The sequence below is a fragment of the Salmo salar genome, chromosome ssa23 (genome assembly GCF_905237065.1).
Source record: "Salmo salar chromosome ssa23, Ssal_v3.1, whole genome shotgun sequence".
NCBI classification, from domain to species: Eukaryota; Metazoa; Chordata; class Actinopteri; order Salmoniformes; family Salmonidae; genus Salmo; species Salmo salar.
This window is the reverse complement of record NC_059464.1, coordinates 30,994,320-31,012,045: the sequence shown is the minus strand read 5'-3', so window position 1 is coordinate 31,012,045 and position 17,726 is coordinate 30,994,320. Positions and strand designations below refer to the sequence as shown.

The following is a 17,726-nucleotide window of genomic DNA, read 5'->3' as shown; positions in this document are numbered from 1 at the left end:
AAATGCTTGGGTGACATTTATTTATTAAAAGACGGTAGAAAGCAAGTACAAATATTTTTTTATAATACATGACAAGATATTGCAGTTAAATTTGACATACCATACAATGACATACCAAAAGTAAAAAGAAAACTTGAACTAAAATACATACATTTACAAGGTATTGGATAGCCCTACATTTAAAGATTCATTTAAAACATTTTTTTTGTGAATGTTTTGTATGTAAAAATTACTATTGAGTGCCAGAATTATCTTTTTTAGTTCAAGTGATAATTCTGGTTCTCCAACAGATTAGACAGAAATTACCCTTTTTAAAAAGTGTAGTGTGTCACAAAAGCAAGTGTACACATGCACAACCGTCTGTACACAGCAACGTGCCAAGGCTGGAAATGAACAGAACCCTTAGTACAGAAATTCATGACCATAGTAAGTAACTTGGTTATTTTGGTTGATTGTATTAGTCTTTTCCTAATTTCTTTCCCAAAGGCACTGAAGCACTCCTAACTATAAATTATGTTTGTTTGTTTTGGACTCTTATTGGTGTGTGATCCAGTCAGCACCAGGTTGCTCTGTATCAGTCCACCACTGCACTCTGTCATTGAAATGAATGGAACCCAGGCCTGTAAACGTATGGGAGAGCTCTAACACCAGAGAGGTGTTGTGAGAGACAGAGCAGAGTGGTGGATGGAGGGAGCAGGCTGGAAGAGAGAATAGTAGCTAAAGGTAGCCTGGACCTCAACACTGAGGGGAGAGAAATATGTGAATGAAAAAGTGCATTGCAGCATGTGTGACTCAAGCATATCCACAACTATCAATCATGGAGGGTCTTTAAGCTCTGATAGTATGCATCTTGGTAGCAGGGCCTTTTCCAAACAGAACCATCATCACAAAAACCATATTATTATTCAGTTTCCCAGTCATTTCCTCATTCAGTATTTACTATATTTGACACCCTACGCAGTCCTGTCCAGCAGCACACACCAACCCCTCCTACTATGAGACCCGGGGAGTAGTGTGATAACCAACAAAGTAGTAAATAATACTTAATACAGACGTGAATGAATGAGATTTCCTGATCCTAAAGAACTTCAGTCTCACACACACATCTGAAAAGAGTCCCATGTTTATGTGCACTATGTGGGAGGCAGACGGAGACACTGCTAGCAGCGTTGTTGTCTATGGATGTACTGGGACAAGCTGAGGTTCTAAGGACAAGCCGACCAGACAGGCACTATGATGACACACCTAAAACCCCCACCTCACCATATCACATCATGGTTCACACGCCATGTACTCTATTCTATTTGGCATTTTTAGCTGTGTTTCCTCTATTGAACAGATGGACAGACAGGAAAACTAAAAACACACAGGCCCTGAATGTTGCTAACGTCACGAAATGTCCAGTAGCCCTTGGGGGAAACGTTTTCTTATAAATGTTAACTAGACCCAAAATCAAACAGTTTTCTCCTCAGGGGCATCAGTCTCTGACTGTCTAGGTTTGAACATCCTTTCAGTAGAGGCCTCCAACTACACATTACTTACACAGTCCCTCACACATACATCAACAATCTCATTGGAGGACCAAGGTGCAATTTAACCATTTAGCTGTACATTAACAAACGAGGCTCAGACCAAAACAAATCAAATGCAGACCATAGCAAAACTAAACAATGTCTGAGGCCCTTCATGCTCTCCTGTGGCTCAGGCATACAGAATGTACATAGTTTTGTAAATCTACTGACTGTAAATGGATCATTACTACAAGGCATTGCTGTAGTTGTTTACTGAGGAGGATGGTTGTGTTAGCCTGGCCAGCAGGGGGCTTCAAGAGATGTAGTCCAGTCAAAATCCACTATTTGCAAGGCTGTGCAGTTGCAGTGTCTGACATACTTGCCTTGTAAATAAAGCGAATATTCAGTCCATACTAAAATGTGGGACTTAGAGAAATGTGGAATGTGTGAAATACATTTTTTGTTTTGAAACTAAGAAAAATAAAAAGACAAGGCTTTACAAGTGGTATAGTTTACAGTCAGAACCAGCTAAACTGCAGATGTTAATGTATTCTGCTGCTTACAGGTACATAACTTTACATTCAAAAATAAATTGTTACCATTTAAATGTTGATACATTTCATGTGAAACTTCTATTTTCTGTAGAGATATGTGGTTGACAGAAAACGTTACTTTAGAACGTTAGTCTGGTTGAGTCAGGTTCTTCATGTCTGTGTCCGTATGTCAGTCTTTCGTTTTCGCTTGTAGGGCAGGGGGATCATATTCAAATCTCTTTTTCTTTGAACTGGAATGTGAGAAGCCATCATTTTCCAATTTTCCTCCTTCAAATGTGAAGATGAAAACGTGCCAAAGAGTACAGGTACGTCTGTGATGATGGTGAAGATGATTACGAAGACTCTAGGATCTGTCCCACAGATTCAACTGGCTCCTCATTCCCTCTCTCATGTACTCTCTAAGGCACTCTTTAGTTTGTCAGGGGGACAACAATCTCCACGTAGTTGAGAGGGAAAAATCCTGATTGGCCATGCAGCATGCCTTCGTACCAGTTCTCGTCGATCTGATTGGTCAGGGTGATGATATCGCCCTCCTTGAAGCCCAGCTCTCCCTCATTCTCCGGGTCAAAGTCATACAGGGCCTTACAGCATGGCTGTTCTGAAACTGAACGACAGAAAGAGGAGAAAGGAGGAGAGAGAGAGGGATGGAAAACGGAGAGAGAAGGTTGAAAAAGTGTACATCATACCAGACAGTGATAGACTAATCCCATCTCTCTCTCTGTCCATACGTCCCACCCTCCTTCTGCTGGCTAACAGAGCTGGACAGTCAGATTATGGTTTTAGGTTTTCACACGGCACCCTGTTTGTTAGCTTATGGTTCACACTGTAGTTGAAGTATTAGTAGCTGTGGCTGGGTTGTGAAATGAACACACTGCAGGCTCAGACAGTGTGAGGAGTGACCGAGTGCTAGAAAGATGACCTGGCCCCCCATACAGCCCCGTGGTGTTCTGATCAAAGAATGAATGTAACAGAGCAACATCTCAAAAAGGTTATTTGAATATCCTAAAAACATAAGGTAGTCAAAGGATTAATGAGAGAGAAATAATATCATTAGCCTATAGAAAAATCTAATGACAGTTGAAGCTTATTAAGAAAGAAATGATCCATGCAGGCTGGGAAAATCCCTCTATGCGAGGTTGAAAACAAAATGGCCAATAACCCATCCTCCTACTAGGCCTCTCAGAACAACTTTAAGACAAAAAATATATATAGTTAGAACAGTAGCTTATTTCACAATATTCTAGCCTACAGTGTGTCCTAAAATTGTTGTGGATTTCAAAATAAAATTAAAATGAAAGTTTATAGAATAAGCCTTGGCAATTCTCCACCAGCTTTATGAAAAATCTAACAATCAATATTATTTATTGTTCTATTATTTCACGAGGCAAATAAAACAATTATTATGCAGTTCTGAAGACGGCAGACTGCTTCTATCCAGCTCATGATGTAGGACTATAACCTATCACTACAGCAAGACAGCCCGTTCCCTCATCAGACAGTCACTGCTCCATCATGTGTGCGTCACACAGATCCACACACGCAAACCTGTTCTGCTCCTCCACCAGAAAGTAATATCAGAAAATATTTGTCATTTCCTCTGCCTAGGCTGTCAACAACATCGACGAGAATAGCACAGTGTTTTATGGGTACATACATTGCCTTCAGAAAGTACTCACACCCTTTGACAATTTCCACATTTTGTTGTGTTACAGCCTGAATTTAAAATGGATTAAATGTATATGTTTTTGTCACTGGCCTATACACAATACCCCATAATGTCAATGTGGACTTAAGCTTTTTATTTGTATAACATTTTTTTATAAAACATTTAAAGCTGAAATGTTCAGGAGTAAAAATGTGCTTGTTGCTGAACAAGTCAGATAAGTTGCATGGACTCACTTTGTTTGCAAAATTGTGTTTAACATGATTTTTTAGTGACAATGTCATCTCTGTACCCCACACAAAATTATCTGTACGATCCCTCAGTCAAACAATGAATTTCAAACACAGATTCAACCACAAAGACCAGGGAGGATTTCCAATGCCTCGCAAAGAAGGGCACCTATTGGTATATTGGTAAAAATAGAAATATCAGACATTGAATATCACTACATTCTAATGCAGTTGCAGGAGAGGAAGGAAACCGCTCAGGGATTTCACCATGAGGCAGGCCAAGCGTGACTTTAAAACAGTTAAGAGTTTAATGGCTATGATAAGACTAAACTGAGGATGGATCAACAACATTGTAGTTAAGCCACAATACTATTTGACAGAGTGAAAAGGAAGCCTAGACGGAATATAAATATTCCAAAACATGCATCATGTTTGCAACTAGGCACTTAAGTAATAATACAAAAAAATGTGGCAAAGCGATTAACTTTTTGTCCTGAATACAAAGTGTTATGTTGGGGGCAAATCCAATACAACACATTACTGAGTACCACTCTTCATAATTTCAAGCATAGTGATGGCTGCATCATGTTATGGGTATGTTTGTTATGTTAAGGACTGGGGAGTTTTTCCAGGATAAAAAAATAAACAGAATGGAGCTAAGCACAGGCACAATCCTAGAGGATTTCGGGAGATGAATTCATCTGCCAGCAGGACAATAACTTAAAACACAAGGCCAAATCTACACTGGAGTTGCTTACCAAGAAGACAGTCAATGTTCCTGAGTGGCTGAGTTACAGTTTTGACTTAAATCTGCTTGAAAATCTATGGCAAGACCTGAAAATGGTTGTCTAGCAATGATCAACAACCAATTTTACAGAGCTTAAAGAATTTTGAAATTAATAAAAATGGGCAAATCTTGCACAATCCAGGCGTGGAAAGCTCTTAGAGACCCAGAAAGACTCACAGCTGTAATCACTGCCAAAAGGTGATTCTAACACATATTGACTCAGGGGTGTGAATACTTAAGTAAATTAGATATTTTTGTATTTCATTTTTTATAAATTAGCAAAAATCTCTAAAAATCATGTTTTCACGTTGTCATTATGGGGTAATATTGGGTGTAGATTGGTGAGAGAAAAAAACAAGGGGTATGAATACTTTCTGAAGGCACTGTACATGGGCTCCGATATGATACAGGAAGGATACGTTTCATACTGAACAAAAATGTCTGGTGGACATTGCTGCAGTCAGCATGCCAATTTTACACTCCCTCAAAACATGAGACATCTGTGGCATTGTGTTGTGTGACGAAACTGCACATTTTAGAGTGGCCTTTTGTCCTTAGCACAAGGTACACCTGTGTAATAATAATGCTGCTTAATCAGCTTCTTGATATGCCACACCAGTCAGGTGGATTAATTATCTTGGCAAAGGAGAAATGCTCACTAACATGGATGTAAACAAATTTGTGCACAAAAGTTGAGATGTTTTTTTTTGTACCTATGGAAAAATTCTGGGATCTTTTATTTCAACATGGGACCAACAATTTACATGTTGCGTTCATACTTTTGTTCAGTATAGTTTGAAATGTTTTGGTGCGATTCGGTTTGATTAGAGAACGAATTGATGCGTTTCGGTTCAATGCACTACAATGTTGAATAAACACATTCGTTTTCTCTTTTTAATTAAAATCTGCTGCTGATGGAGCTCATGAGCTAGCCCTGAGATGGATCTTTCAGAGCTGACTTGTGTGTGTGTGTAAATTATGTATGTACTATGGAAGCCATTTTAGCATTTGAATGCTGAAGGTGCCGCACAGATGTACAAGATCAGGAACAGGCCACCTACCTTGCGTTGGTCAGAGCGCAGTTTGAGAAGGCTACTGATATTTGCCTGGAGTTGTTCGGCACACATGCAAAATGAGATCAATGACTATCAACACAGTTACATGCAGTTCGACACAGAGAGAGGACGCATAATGGTCGTGTAGGTTTTCTGACCGATACATGCTACATTTGGATTGGTTTGGGGTCTGTGGGATGATGCATTCGGGGACCGATGTGTATTGGTGAATCATTACATCCCTAGTGCTAAATGCTCTGCAGTTCTGCATTTTGTTTGCAAACGTAGTAGTTATCTAGCTGGTTAGCTTCTTTCAAAATCAAGCTTCTCTTGGTAACAGCAGATAATCCCCTACTGAGTATCATAGTGTTTTTTAGTTACTTGTATAACATTGAGCTGGGATGTCTGTCCTGCAAATAGTTTATGTCAGAGACATATATGCATTAGCATTTAGCTATGGGATTCTACATGTACAGGTTAGCATTGCTAACCTTCGGATTACAGAGGCTCAGTGGGGTTTGAAAACAGCGCCAATTGTGTTCAGTGCCAATATCCCGGGATGGTACAAGGTCAGTTTAAAGGTATGACAATCTGGATACGCCCCATGCCTAGTACATAATCACGATAGGACAAAGGTTGACATCGCCCAACCCTAGAACACAGTGGCTAGGACTGGAGGGGCACAGGAAGTCCATATCTTACTCATAGGATGGAACAGAGAGCCTGTCAGTCTCAAAACGCACACATAAACACAAACATGCAAAAGTAGTGAAACCACACACTGATGGCTGTAACAATCCCAGTGACAGTGTTTTGCATCATCTCTGTGAGACGAACCCTTCTGAAGTTCTTCTGACCATGCCCCCTCACTCACTCCCCCTCTGACCCTGCCCTATTCCCTCACGCCATCCCCCTCTGACCCTGCACTGCTCCTTCTCGCCATCCCTCCATCTCACTCTGACCCTGCTCCCCATCCATCTCCCTCTAAGCTCAGGCAGCTCATGGCCATGGCTCTAACACCAGGCTTTTTGTCTCAAAAAATGTCCTCTTTGTACCAGCTTACCCCACAGGCAGTTGGCACAGGGCACGACACACTGGATATGGGGAGGGATCCATCACTGTCTATGGGAGACTCATTTTTATTGTGGAATACAACACATCCCCTACCCATCAATCTAGAAGACATTTGGAGACACACTAACCCAAAGACGTATATCATATACAGGTTTTTTTTTCTGGATCAAAATGGTGCTTAGGTGGTGGGCGTGGCAGGGGTGTGGCCATGGCCGTGGCCAATGGTGCGGTCACCAACCTACATTTTTTTTAGAGGCCCTCCTGTTGGCGGCAGTGACAAATTAGGTTGTTTTAAAGCATCTTTCCCTCGATCCTGACTTGTCTCCCAGTCCCTGCCGCTGAAAAACATGTCCACTGCATGATGTTGCCACCACTATGCTTCACTGTAGGGATGGTGCCAGGTTTCCTCCAGACATGACACTTGTCATTCAGGCCAAAAAGATCCATCTTGGTTTCATCAGAACAGAGAATCTTGTTTTTCCTTGGTCTGAGAGTCCTTTAGGTGCCTATTGGCAAACTCCAAGCAGGCTGTCATGTGCCTTTTACTGAGGAGTGGCTTCCGTCTGGCCAGTCTACAATAAAGGCCTAATTGGTGGAGTGTTGCAGAGATGGTTGTCGTTCTGGAAGGTTCTCCCATCTCCACAGAGGAACTCTGGAGCTCTGTCAGAGTGACCATCAGGTTCTTGGTCACCTCCATTACCAAGGCCCTTCTCCCCCGATTGGTCAGTTAGGCAGGGCGGCCAGCTCTAGGAATATTCTTGGTGGTTCCAAACATCTTCCATTTAAGAATAATGGAGGCCACTGCGTTCTTGGGGACCTTTAATGCTGCAGAAATGTCTTGGTACCCTTCCCCAGATGTGTGCCTCAACCTCATGGCTTGGTTTTTGCTCTGACATGCACTGTCAACTGGCTTTACAAATCATGTCCAATTAATTGTTTTACCACAGCTGTAGTTGTAGAAATATCTCAAGGATGATCAATGGAAACAGGATGTACCTGAGCTCAATTTCAAGTCTCATTGCAAAAGGTCTGAATACTTATAAGGTATCATTTGTTTTTATTTTTAATACATTTGCTAAAATGTCTAAAACACTTAACACTTTTTTTACTACATGATTCCATGTGTTATTTCATAGTTTTGATGTCTTCACTATTATTCTACAATGTAGACAATAGTAAAAATAAAGAAAAACCCTGGAATGACTGGTACTGTGTGTGTGTATTTATATTCCTGGACTTATTCCACATTTTGTTGTGTTACAGCCTGAATTCAAAACAAATTATCCTCACCCATCTACACACAATACCCATAATGGCAAAGTGAAAACATGTTTAGACATTTTTGCAAATATATTGAAAATTAAATACAGAAACCCTAGTTATTGTCCTCTTGAAAGGTGAATTTCTCCCCCAGTGTCTGGTGGAAATCAGACTGAACAAAGTTTTCCTCTAGGATGTTGTCTGTGCTTAGCTCAATGACTTTATTTTTTTATCCTGAAAAACTCCCCAGTCCTTAACAATTACAAGCATACCCATAACATGACGCAGCCACCACCATGCTTGAAAATATGGAGAGTGTTGGTTTTGCCCCAAACATAACACTTTGTATTCAGGACAAAAAGTTAATTGCTTTCCAACCTTTTTAGCAGTATTATTTTAGTGCCTAATTGCAAACAGGATGCATACTTTTTAATATTTTCTACTCTGTACAGGCTTTCCTTCTTTTCACTCTGTCAATTAGGTTAGTATTGTTGAGTAACTACAATGTTGTTCCATCTACCAAAAGGTGCCCTTCTTTGCGAGGCATTGGAAAACCTCCCTGGTCTTTGTGGCTGAATCTGTGTTTGAAATTCACTGCTCGACTGAGGGACCTTACAGATAATTGTGTGGGGTACAGAGATGTGGTAGCCATAAAAATGTTTTTGTTTAACACTATCATTGCAAACAGAGTGAGTCCGTGCAACTTACTATGTGACTTGTTAAGCAAATTAACTGCTGAACTTATTTAGGCTTGCATAACAAAGGGGTTGAATACATATTGACTCAAGACATTTCAGCTTTTCATTTTTAATTGATTTGTAAAATTTTCAAAAAACATAATTCCACTTTGACATTATAGGGGTATTTAATGATTGAACTGAAAGTGGGTTCAATCCAAACTCTGTAGTGACAGGACTATGGCCTGAGGTGGTCCACCAGCATGTGTGTGGCTGTGTGCCATTTCAGAGGCAGTCAGTGCAGGTCCTTAAACTGTCAATCAAAAAGCTCTAGGCTTCGTATCTAAAAATTGCTGGTAAACATTTCAACCAGAGAAACAACCAAACCCAATGAAGAACCCAATCAAATGAATGAGTTCTTAAAATGACCTGTTTCTCAAATATTTTGAGTACAAAATAATGGATTATTTCAATCACAGAACTTACATTCTAGAGCTTTTGATTTGATACATGTAGTTCACTGATATGATTGCATCTACCATTTCACAAAAGTAGGTTGGCTGTCTCTGACAAACAAACACACTCTCACTCACATCCCTACAGGAGGTCTTTTTCCTTTTGGTAGGCCGTCATTGTAAATAAGAATTGTTTCTTAACTGATTTGCCTAGTTAAATAAAGGTTAAATAAAAAAAAAAGTAAACATTTGGTGTGGAGGAAGGGTGACTCTGACGTCACAGGAAGAGAGGAACAAGGTCAACAGGAGAAGAGGGCAACCAGCTGCCTGCACCCCTCTCCTGTTCATTCACCCTCTCTCACACATACACGTGCATGCTCACACATACACACATGTGCACGCACACAGACAACCAACTTATCCTGACAGACACACACATTTATACCACACTCCAAAGTATGGAAGTGAATCTCTAAATCTGCAGTAGTGAAATATTTGAAAGAAATTCCTTTTCGATGAGCTGACATATACAGTAGGTAGCATGTGCAACCGTCTTACCTGAGTTGCGGGAGGGTGGTGGGCCAACTGAGATCGTGTAGCCACCATTGGTTGATTGGTTGTCACTGTCAAAGTCAAAGACGGGTTTGGCCTTAGGTGTGTACTCGCGACGTGGTCGGTTCTGGGCCTCGTTCATCCTGAAGAGAAGAAAGATAGAGAAGCCTGGCAGATCTCAGTTATCAGTAGACTCAATATTAGAAAGGGTACTCAAATATACATCATTCATAATCAAAAATATTCTAAAAGAAACTAAGGGAATGACTATCTTGACGCTTCTGATATATTTTACAGCTAACAGTTAAACCCCTGGGTCAACCAGTGTGTTGTAGACAGTTTTTCTGTGATTAAGGGCCTTGGATGTTACCATGCAGATCCACAGAATAACACATTGAGACAGATTATGGCGAGGGCTGTTGTGACTAGACTAGGCAGTATGAGAGGGCTGGGCTGGTAACGGGGCTGGGCTGCTAACGGGGCTGGGCACAGGGCTGGGATTGGTGAGTGGGCCTACTGTATCTCTATCATGACACTGCACACATAAGCTTGAAGTGACTGTACAGGAAAGATGGGCAGTGGAACTAGAGACACGTGTGTACCTACCTGTCCCTTAGTTTGTCTGAGAGCTCGTCCAGGATCTGTGTGGCCTGTCTGTGGTACTGCAGCTGGGACTCCACCAGAGACGACAGCTGGCTCACCTGCTCTATCTGCACAGAGACACACACAAAGAGCAGGATATGGTTACTAACTGTGAACGTTTAAATTAAATTGGAATCCTTAACGTTAAGAAAAATATCTAAACAAAGAACAATGTTTAATTTTTATTTTCTTCACTAAATAAAAAATAAAAAACATCACAGTGTAGTTATCACAAAACATTATTTTAAGTGTTATAGCCTAACTAGATGATAGGTTATGAAGGGCCTGGGGAAAGTTGTGTAATTTAATGTTAGACAGCGATATCGTTGATGCAGAAAGTAAACCACATAGTGGGTCAATTTCGGCAACAACTAAAGCCTGCATGTTTCAGTTTGGCTGGCGCAGAGCTGAGTCGGCTAAGCGAACCAAACGAGTGTGTTCGTATACTCCCTTAAAAGACCTTCGCAAGAAAAAATGTAAATAATAAAATAAATAAATGGCAATAGTACTGTTTGTCCATCTTGAGACGCCGTAGCCAGTATACACTTCAAATTAGTCAGAATTAATCTATGATAACTCAAGAAATCTGTCATTAAATTAGAAATTTTTGCAGAGATCTTAGTCAGGCAATTTTACATCCAAATATGTTTGGTTCAGTATTTTTCAAGTGAAGAAATTTCCATGAACACGATTTGTCTCTCGTTAAATGACAACATTTAATTGAAGAATCCCTACTGTTTGACTATCAGTGCAAAGTTTGAGAGGGTTTATCTAAATGTTCCCTTGTTATATTTTAGCTCATCTCGCTCTGGCTAGCATTAGTTGTTGATCTTGTTGTTGATGTGCATAACTGAGGGGCAGATAGCCTACCTTTTCATAGTTGTTTGATCAATAGGACTGTAAAGTTCTTAAATGTAAGAAGACTCCCGTTGTATTTAAAGTTGAAGTCGGAAGTTTACATACACCTTAGCCAAATACATTTAAACTCAGTTTTTCACAATTCCTGACATTTAATCCTAGTAAAAATTGCCTGTCTTAGGATCACCACTTTATTTTAAGAATGTGAAATGTCAGAATAATAGTAGAGAGAATGGTTTATTTCAGCTTTTATTTCTTTCATCACATTCCCAGTGGGTCAGAAGTTTACATACACTCAATGAGGTATTTGGTAGCATTGCCTTTAAATTGTTTAACTTGGGTCAAATGTTTTGGTTAGCCTTCCACAAGCTTCCCACAATAAGTTGGGTGACTTTTGGCCCATTCCTCCTCACAGAGCTGGTGTAACTGAGTCAGGTTTTTAGGCCTTGCTCCACACGCTTTTTCAGTTATGCCCACAAATTTTCTACAAGATTGAGGTCAGGGCTTTGTGATGGTCACTCCAATACCTTGACTTTGTTGTCCACAACTTTGGAAGTATGCTTGGGGGCATTGTCCATTTGGAAGACCTGTTTGCGACCAAGCTTTAACTTCCTGACTGATGTCTTGAGATGTTGCTTCAATATATCCACATAATTTTCTTACCTCATGATGCCATCTATTTTGTGAAGTGCACCAGTCCCTCCTGCAAAGCACCCCCACAACATGATGCTGCCACCCCCGTGCTTCACGGTTGGGATGGTGTTCTTCGGCTTGCAAGCATCCCCCCTTTTCCTCCAAACATAACAATGGTCATTATGGCCAAACGGTTCTATTTTTGTTTCATCAGACCAGAGGACATTTCTACAAAAAGTACAATCTTTGTCCCCATGTGCAGTTGCAAACCATAGTCTGGCTTTTTATGGCAGTTTTGGAGCAGTGGCTTCTTCCTTGCTGAGTAGACTTTCAGGTTATGTTGATATAGGACTCGTTTTACTGTGGATATAGATACTGTTATACCTGTTTCCTCCAGCATCTTCACAAGGTCCTTTGCTGTTGTTTTGGGATTGATTTGCACTTTTCGCACCAAAGTACGTTCATCTCTAGGAGACAGAACGCGTCTCCTTCCTGAGAGGTATGACGGCTGCGTGGTCCCATGGTGTTTATACTTGCGTACTATAGTTTGTACAGATGAACGTGGTACCTTCAGGCATTTGGAAATTGCTCCCAAGGATGAACCAGACTTGTGGAGGTCTACATTTTTTTTCTGAGGTCTTGGCTGATTTCTTTTGATTTTCCCATGATGTCAAGCAAAAAGGCACTGAGTTTGAAGGTAGGCCTGGAAATACATCCACAGGTACATCTCCAATTGACTCAAATGATGTCAATTAGCCTATCAGAAGCTTCTAAAGCCATAACATAATTTTCTGCAATTGTCCAAGCTGTTTAAATGCACAGTCAACTTAGTGTATGTAAACTTCTGACCCACTGGAATTGTGATACAGTAAATTATAAGTGAAATAATCTGTCTGTAAACAATTGTTGGAAAAATTACTTGTGTCATGCACAAAGTAGATGTCCTAACCGACTTGCCAAAACTATAGTTTGTTAACAAGAAATTTGTGGAGTGGTTGAAAAAACAAATTTTATTGACTCCAACCTAAGTGTATGTAAACTTCCGACTTCAACTGTACATATTTGCAGAAATACATTCAGGTGTATTTTGTGGCTTCTGGCGAATACGTTCTAATGATCTAAAGTTAAGCATGAGGCCACTGTTTTGGTGCCCTAGCCAACATGCTGTGAACAGCGCAGATACTGTGTGTGACTGTGTGAGAGCAAAGTGTTGCTCATCTCAATATCCTAGCCTATCCATTGATGATGACTTTACTGAAGTTGCGAGACATTGTGAGGTATAGCATTCCATTGCGAGATCCAGCTTTTGAATGCCGATAGAAAGGCCTAGTGCACGGTTCTGACTGTCTGTGTGTCGGCCAACCTGCCTATACTATGCCCCTCCCCTCTCTCTCCGTCGTCCCTTGCTAGCTCGCTATGAAAGACGCAAGTGTTTGTGTTCTCGGAAGTATGGCAAGTAGTCGGTCTCGTCCATTCCAAAAATACTGAGTCTTGACACTCAGAATTGGAGAGTCGACGTATCAATTATTTTGGAGTCGACTCTCCACCACCAGGCCTACATCATCATTGTTAACAATTGGAAAAATGGCAGAGAAAGGCAAGCGACAGCAGCAAAGTCCTGTAGGGCAATACTTTGAGAAGTTAAATGAGAAGGAAATGCAATCCTTGCGAGGTGGAATTGGGGTAGAGTAATGGTAGTACAGGTGCAATGCTGAACCATCTAGAAAGGGGTGCATCATCAGACCCAAACTGTTGCTGGCAGCAGTGCAGCTGCAATGTGAATTCATGTGGAATTTTATGATTAAAAATAAATTGTTTTAACTGAAAATCGATTTAAAAAAATGGCAATTTAGAAGTTAAGATTTTTTTCTTCCATTTGCCACATCCCTAGTACACACTCAAACCGAGATACAAGCACACAAGGACCAGGCCCATAGTTACCTTGATACACACGAGTAGTAACAGTGGCATTCCCCTGGATATCCAGTATCACATTGTGGTTAATATATAATCTGTTTAACGGTGTGAGTGAAACCAGTATTGTATTTACATACACCCTAAACAGATGGGAGGGCAGGCTAACCATAGTACACATAGGCCATCCGATCTGCTGATTAAGACTGTACATAGATTATATTTCATTTTGACCTAAATTGATTCATGCTGCAGGTGACACTCTTGTTATGGTGGAGAGTGGATTTACCAGTAAAGCTTATTGAACAAATTACCTTGAGGTGGCACTTCCCCCTGGTCTCTTCCCCAGAGCAACAATACTGATAATTAAACCATAAACATTAGGTTGATAATAGGCTGGGTGTTTCCATTGACATTATGAATGTTATCAGGGGACAGGACCACACCCCCACCCACAGACAGGTACTACTCACGTCAGTCTCCAGTATGTTGTACATGCTGGTCTCGGCCACATCTTTAGACTCGTGGAACTTCTCCAGGGCCTGTCTTAGTTCCTCGTCTGGGATCTTCCCTTGGCGCTTCTTCTTATAGTCGTAATCCAGACGCCTTCCCTCCAGCTTTTTCAGATGGTGCTGGGGGACGGGAGGAGAGGCCGATGGAGAGAGGAGAAGGGATTGGTAGATGAGAGGAGAGATGAAGGTATGGGGGATGTAAATTCTAGAGATGACAAAAATGTGGATTTCTGCAGCAGATGGATAAGTGTGTAATGTGATACAGTACCTGTATCTCTCGAAGGTCCTTGTCACACACGTTTTGTAATGGATCAATGAAGTTCTGTTTAACATCTATGTCTAGAGAGTCCTTCACCTCCGCCAGCCTCTTCATGGTCTCCCCCGCATCTACTAAAGCCCCACCTGACACAAGAGCAGAAGAGCAAGAGCAGAAGCTTAGTCAAACGTACAAATTAAAAACAACACTCCATATAACTGGTGCCATCTACACACACAACGTACCGAAGTTGGTTTCCTCCCCTAGGTCCCGGCCGTACTTGACCATACACTCTCCTAGCAGGCCCTCAGCCTGGGGATAGCCTGGGTTCTTCACCTGGCCTCTGATCTTAGACATGGTGTTCAACATAGACAGCTTCGCCCGCGACGCTGACAGGGGGAATGGAGTAGAGGGATGCAGAGAAAGGATGGGATGGAGAAAGAGTCGGATGGAGAGGTGGTACTTAGTCATACAGTACCAGTCAAAAGTTTGGACACCTACTCATTCCAGGGTTTTTCTTAATTTGTACTATTTTCTACATTGTAGAATAATAGTGAAGACATCAACACTATGAAAACATATATGGAACCATGTAGTAATCAAAAAAGTTAAATCAAAATATATTTTATATTTAAGATTCTTCAAAGTAGACACCCTTTGCCTTGACAGCTTTGCACACTCTTGGCATTCTCTCAACCAGCTTCATGAGGTAGTCAGCTGGAATGCAATTCAATTAACAGGTGTGCCTTGTTAAAAGTTAATTTCTGGAAGTTCTTTCCTTCTTAATGCGTTTGAGCCCATCAGTTGTGTTGTGACAAGGTAGGGGTGGTATACAGAAGATAGCCCTATTTGGTTAAAGACCAAGTCCATATTATGGCAAGAACAGCTCAAATAAGCAAAGAGAAATGACAGTCCATCATTACTTTAAGACATGAAGGTCAGTCAATCCAGAACATTTCAAGAACTTTCAAAGTTTCTTCAAGTGCAGTCGCAGAAACCATCAAGCTCATTGATGAAACTGTCTCTCATGAAGACCACCACAGGAAAGGAAGACCCCGATTTACCTCTGCTGCAGAGGATAAGTTCATTAGTTACCAGCCTCAGAAATTGCAGCCCAAATAAATGCTTCACAGGGTTCAAGTAACAGACACATCAACATCAACTTTTCAGAGGAGACTGTGTGAATCAGGCCTTCATGGTCAAATTGGTGCAAAGAAACCACTACTAAAGGACACCAATAAGAAGAAACTTGGGCCAAGAAACACTAGATATGGACATTAGACCAGTGGATATCTGTCATTTGGTCTGATGAGTCCAAATTTCTGATTTTTGGTTCCAACCACCGTGTCTTTGTGAGACACAGAGTAAGTGAACGGATGATATCCGCATGTGTGGTTCCCACCGTGAAACATGGAGGAGGATGTGATGGTGCTTTGCTGGTGACATTGTCAGTGATTTATTTAGAATTCAAGGCACACTTAACCAGCAGGCTATCACAGCATTCTGCAGCGATACACCATCCCATCTGGTTTGCGCTTAGTGGGACAATCATTTATTTTTCAACAGGACAATGACCCTCCAGGCTGTGTAAGGGCTATTTGACCAAGAATGAGAGTGATGGTGCTGCATCAGATTACCTGGCCTTCACAATCATCCGACCTCAACCCAAATGAGATGGTTTGGGATGAGTTGGACCGCAGAGTGAAGGAAAAGCAGCCAACAAGTGCTCAGCATATGTGGGAACTCCTTCAAGACTGTTGGAACAGCATTCCTCATAAAGCTGGTTGAGAGAATGCCAAGAGTGTGCAAAGCTGTCATCAAGGCAAAGGGTGGCTACTTTGAAAAATCTCAAATATACTTTTTGGTTACTGCATGATTCCATAGTTTTGATGGCTTCACTATTATTCAACAATGTAGAAAATAGTTTAAAGAATATTAAGAAAAACCCTTGAATGAGTAGGTGTGTCCAAACTTTTTTTTCTGTGATTTAGTAGAAAAGGTATTTTACACAATAACACAATTGATATTCATTTCTTCTTGAAGTTGTAAATAAGACTAATGCAGTCTCTTCCTGGTGTGTAGTCTCACCTGGGTTGGGTTGTAGGTACTCAGAGGTTTTGGAGATTACCTCCACCACAGCTTTGCTGGTCACGTCTACTTTCTACAAAACACAGGGGAGGGGACATCACTAACAACCATAAGGAAATATGACACGCCATGGCCGTGTCCGAATACCCATTCTTGCATTCTAAATAGTAGGCATTTTGGGTGTGCAAAAAATAAAGTTTGATAGTATGTGAAATTTAGTATGCTTTAAAACGCCAGTATACTTATTTAGGCTTTTCCTCTAGTACAATTCGCTTCACACTATTAAGGAAGAGAATCGTCTTTTCACGTGTTTGACAACAGCTGATAATCTGAATATGGGAAGCGCACGCGCTCTACAAAAAGTAACGAATGGCAGGGAAGAAGTGCGTTTGTGCATTAGATGACACCTTCTCAGTGTGGTTGAGTAGTATGTGGATATTTGTTGATCACTGCATTGGTTTTTACTAAATAGTACGTTCTAAATAGTATGTAGTGCACAGTATTCAGTTTAAGTAAGTAGTGGGTAAACCAGATTTTGGGCATGCACCATGTCTTCCCCATCTTCCAAATCCATTATTTGTGATGAGACTAGTTACCAAACAGGCTATGAAAAAGGTAACGAAATATTGTCACTATATTGTACTGCTAAATGAAAATTACTTTGTGAAAAAAACAATCATGTTCATTCACTGAAGGTGTGTAAGTGATGGCTTTGGCTGTTGATTGCTGGAGTTCTCCATGACAGATGACCGGAGCAGCAAAGACAGATGCTCTGACAATCTGCCACTCCCTCTATGTATAACATGTATCTATACACAGGGCTCCCACATGAATACTATACTGATACACTGTATACAGTGTGCAAACAGACTGTTCACTAAGAGTTGACTACACTTCAGTCTACATCTACACATGACGTAACAACTTCTAGTGCATGGTTGTCTAGACTATAACCCTAACCCATGTTCTAGTAATGTTTTGTGAATGTGGCTGTATAGATGGAAT

At 40.9% G+C, this 17,726-nt stretch overlaps 1 protein-coding gene across 2 annotated transcripts in view; it reads right to left on the bottom strand.

The window, feature by feature from the left end:
• LOC106584393 (endophilin-A2) overlaps window positions 1-17,726 on the bottom strand; it is a 29,318-nt gene continuing 11,592 nt past the window's right edge. For both annotated transcript variants that reach the window (XM_014169658.2, XM_014169657.2), the window contains exons 3-9: window positions 16,722-16,794; window positions 14,879-15,022; window positions 14,646-14,779; window positions 14,339-14,497; window positions 10,425-10,528; window positions 9,825-9,961; window positions 1-2,669 (exon numbers count right to left, since the gene is read on the bottom strand). In XM_014169658.2, coding sequence (XP_014025133.1) covers window positions 2,476-2,669; window positions 9,825-9,961; window positions 10,425-10,528; window positions 14,339-14,497; window positions 14,646-14,779; window positions 14,879-15,022; window positions 16,722-16,794 — 945 coding nt within the window. In that variant the 3' untranslated portion in view covers window positions 1-2,475. The remainder of the gene's footprint in view (window positions 2,670-9,824; window positions 9,962-10,424; window positions 10,529-14,338; window positions 14,498-14,645; window positions 14,780-14,878; window positions 15,023-16,721; window positions 16,795-17,726) is intronic.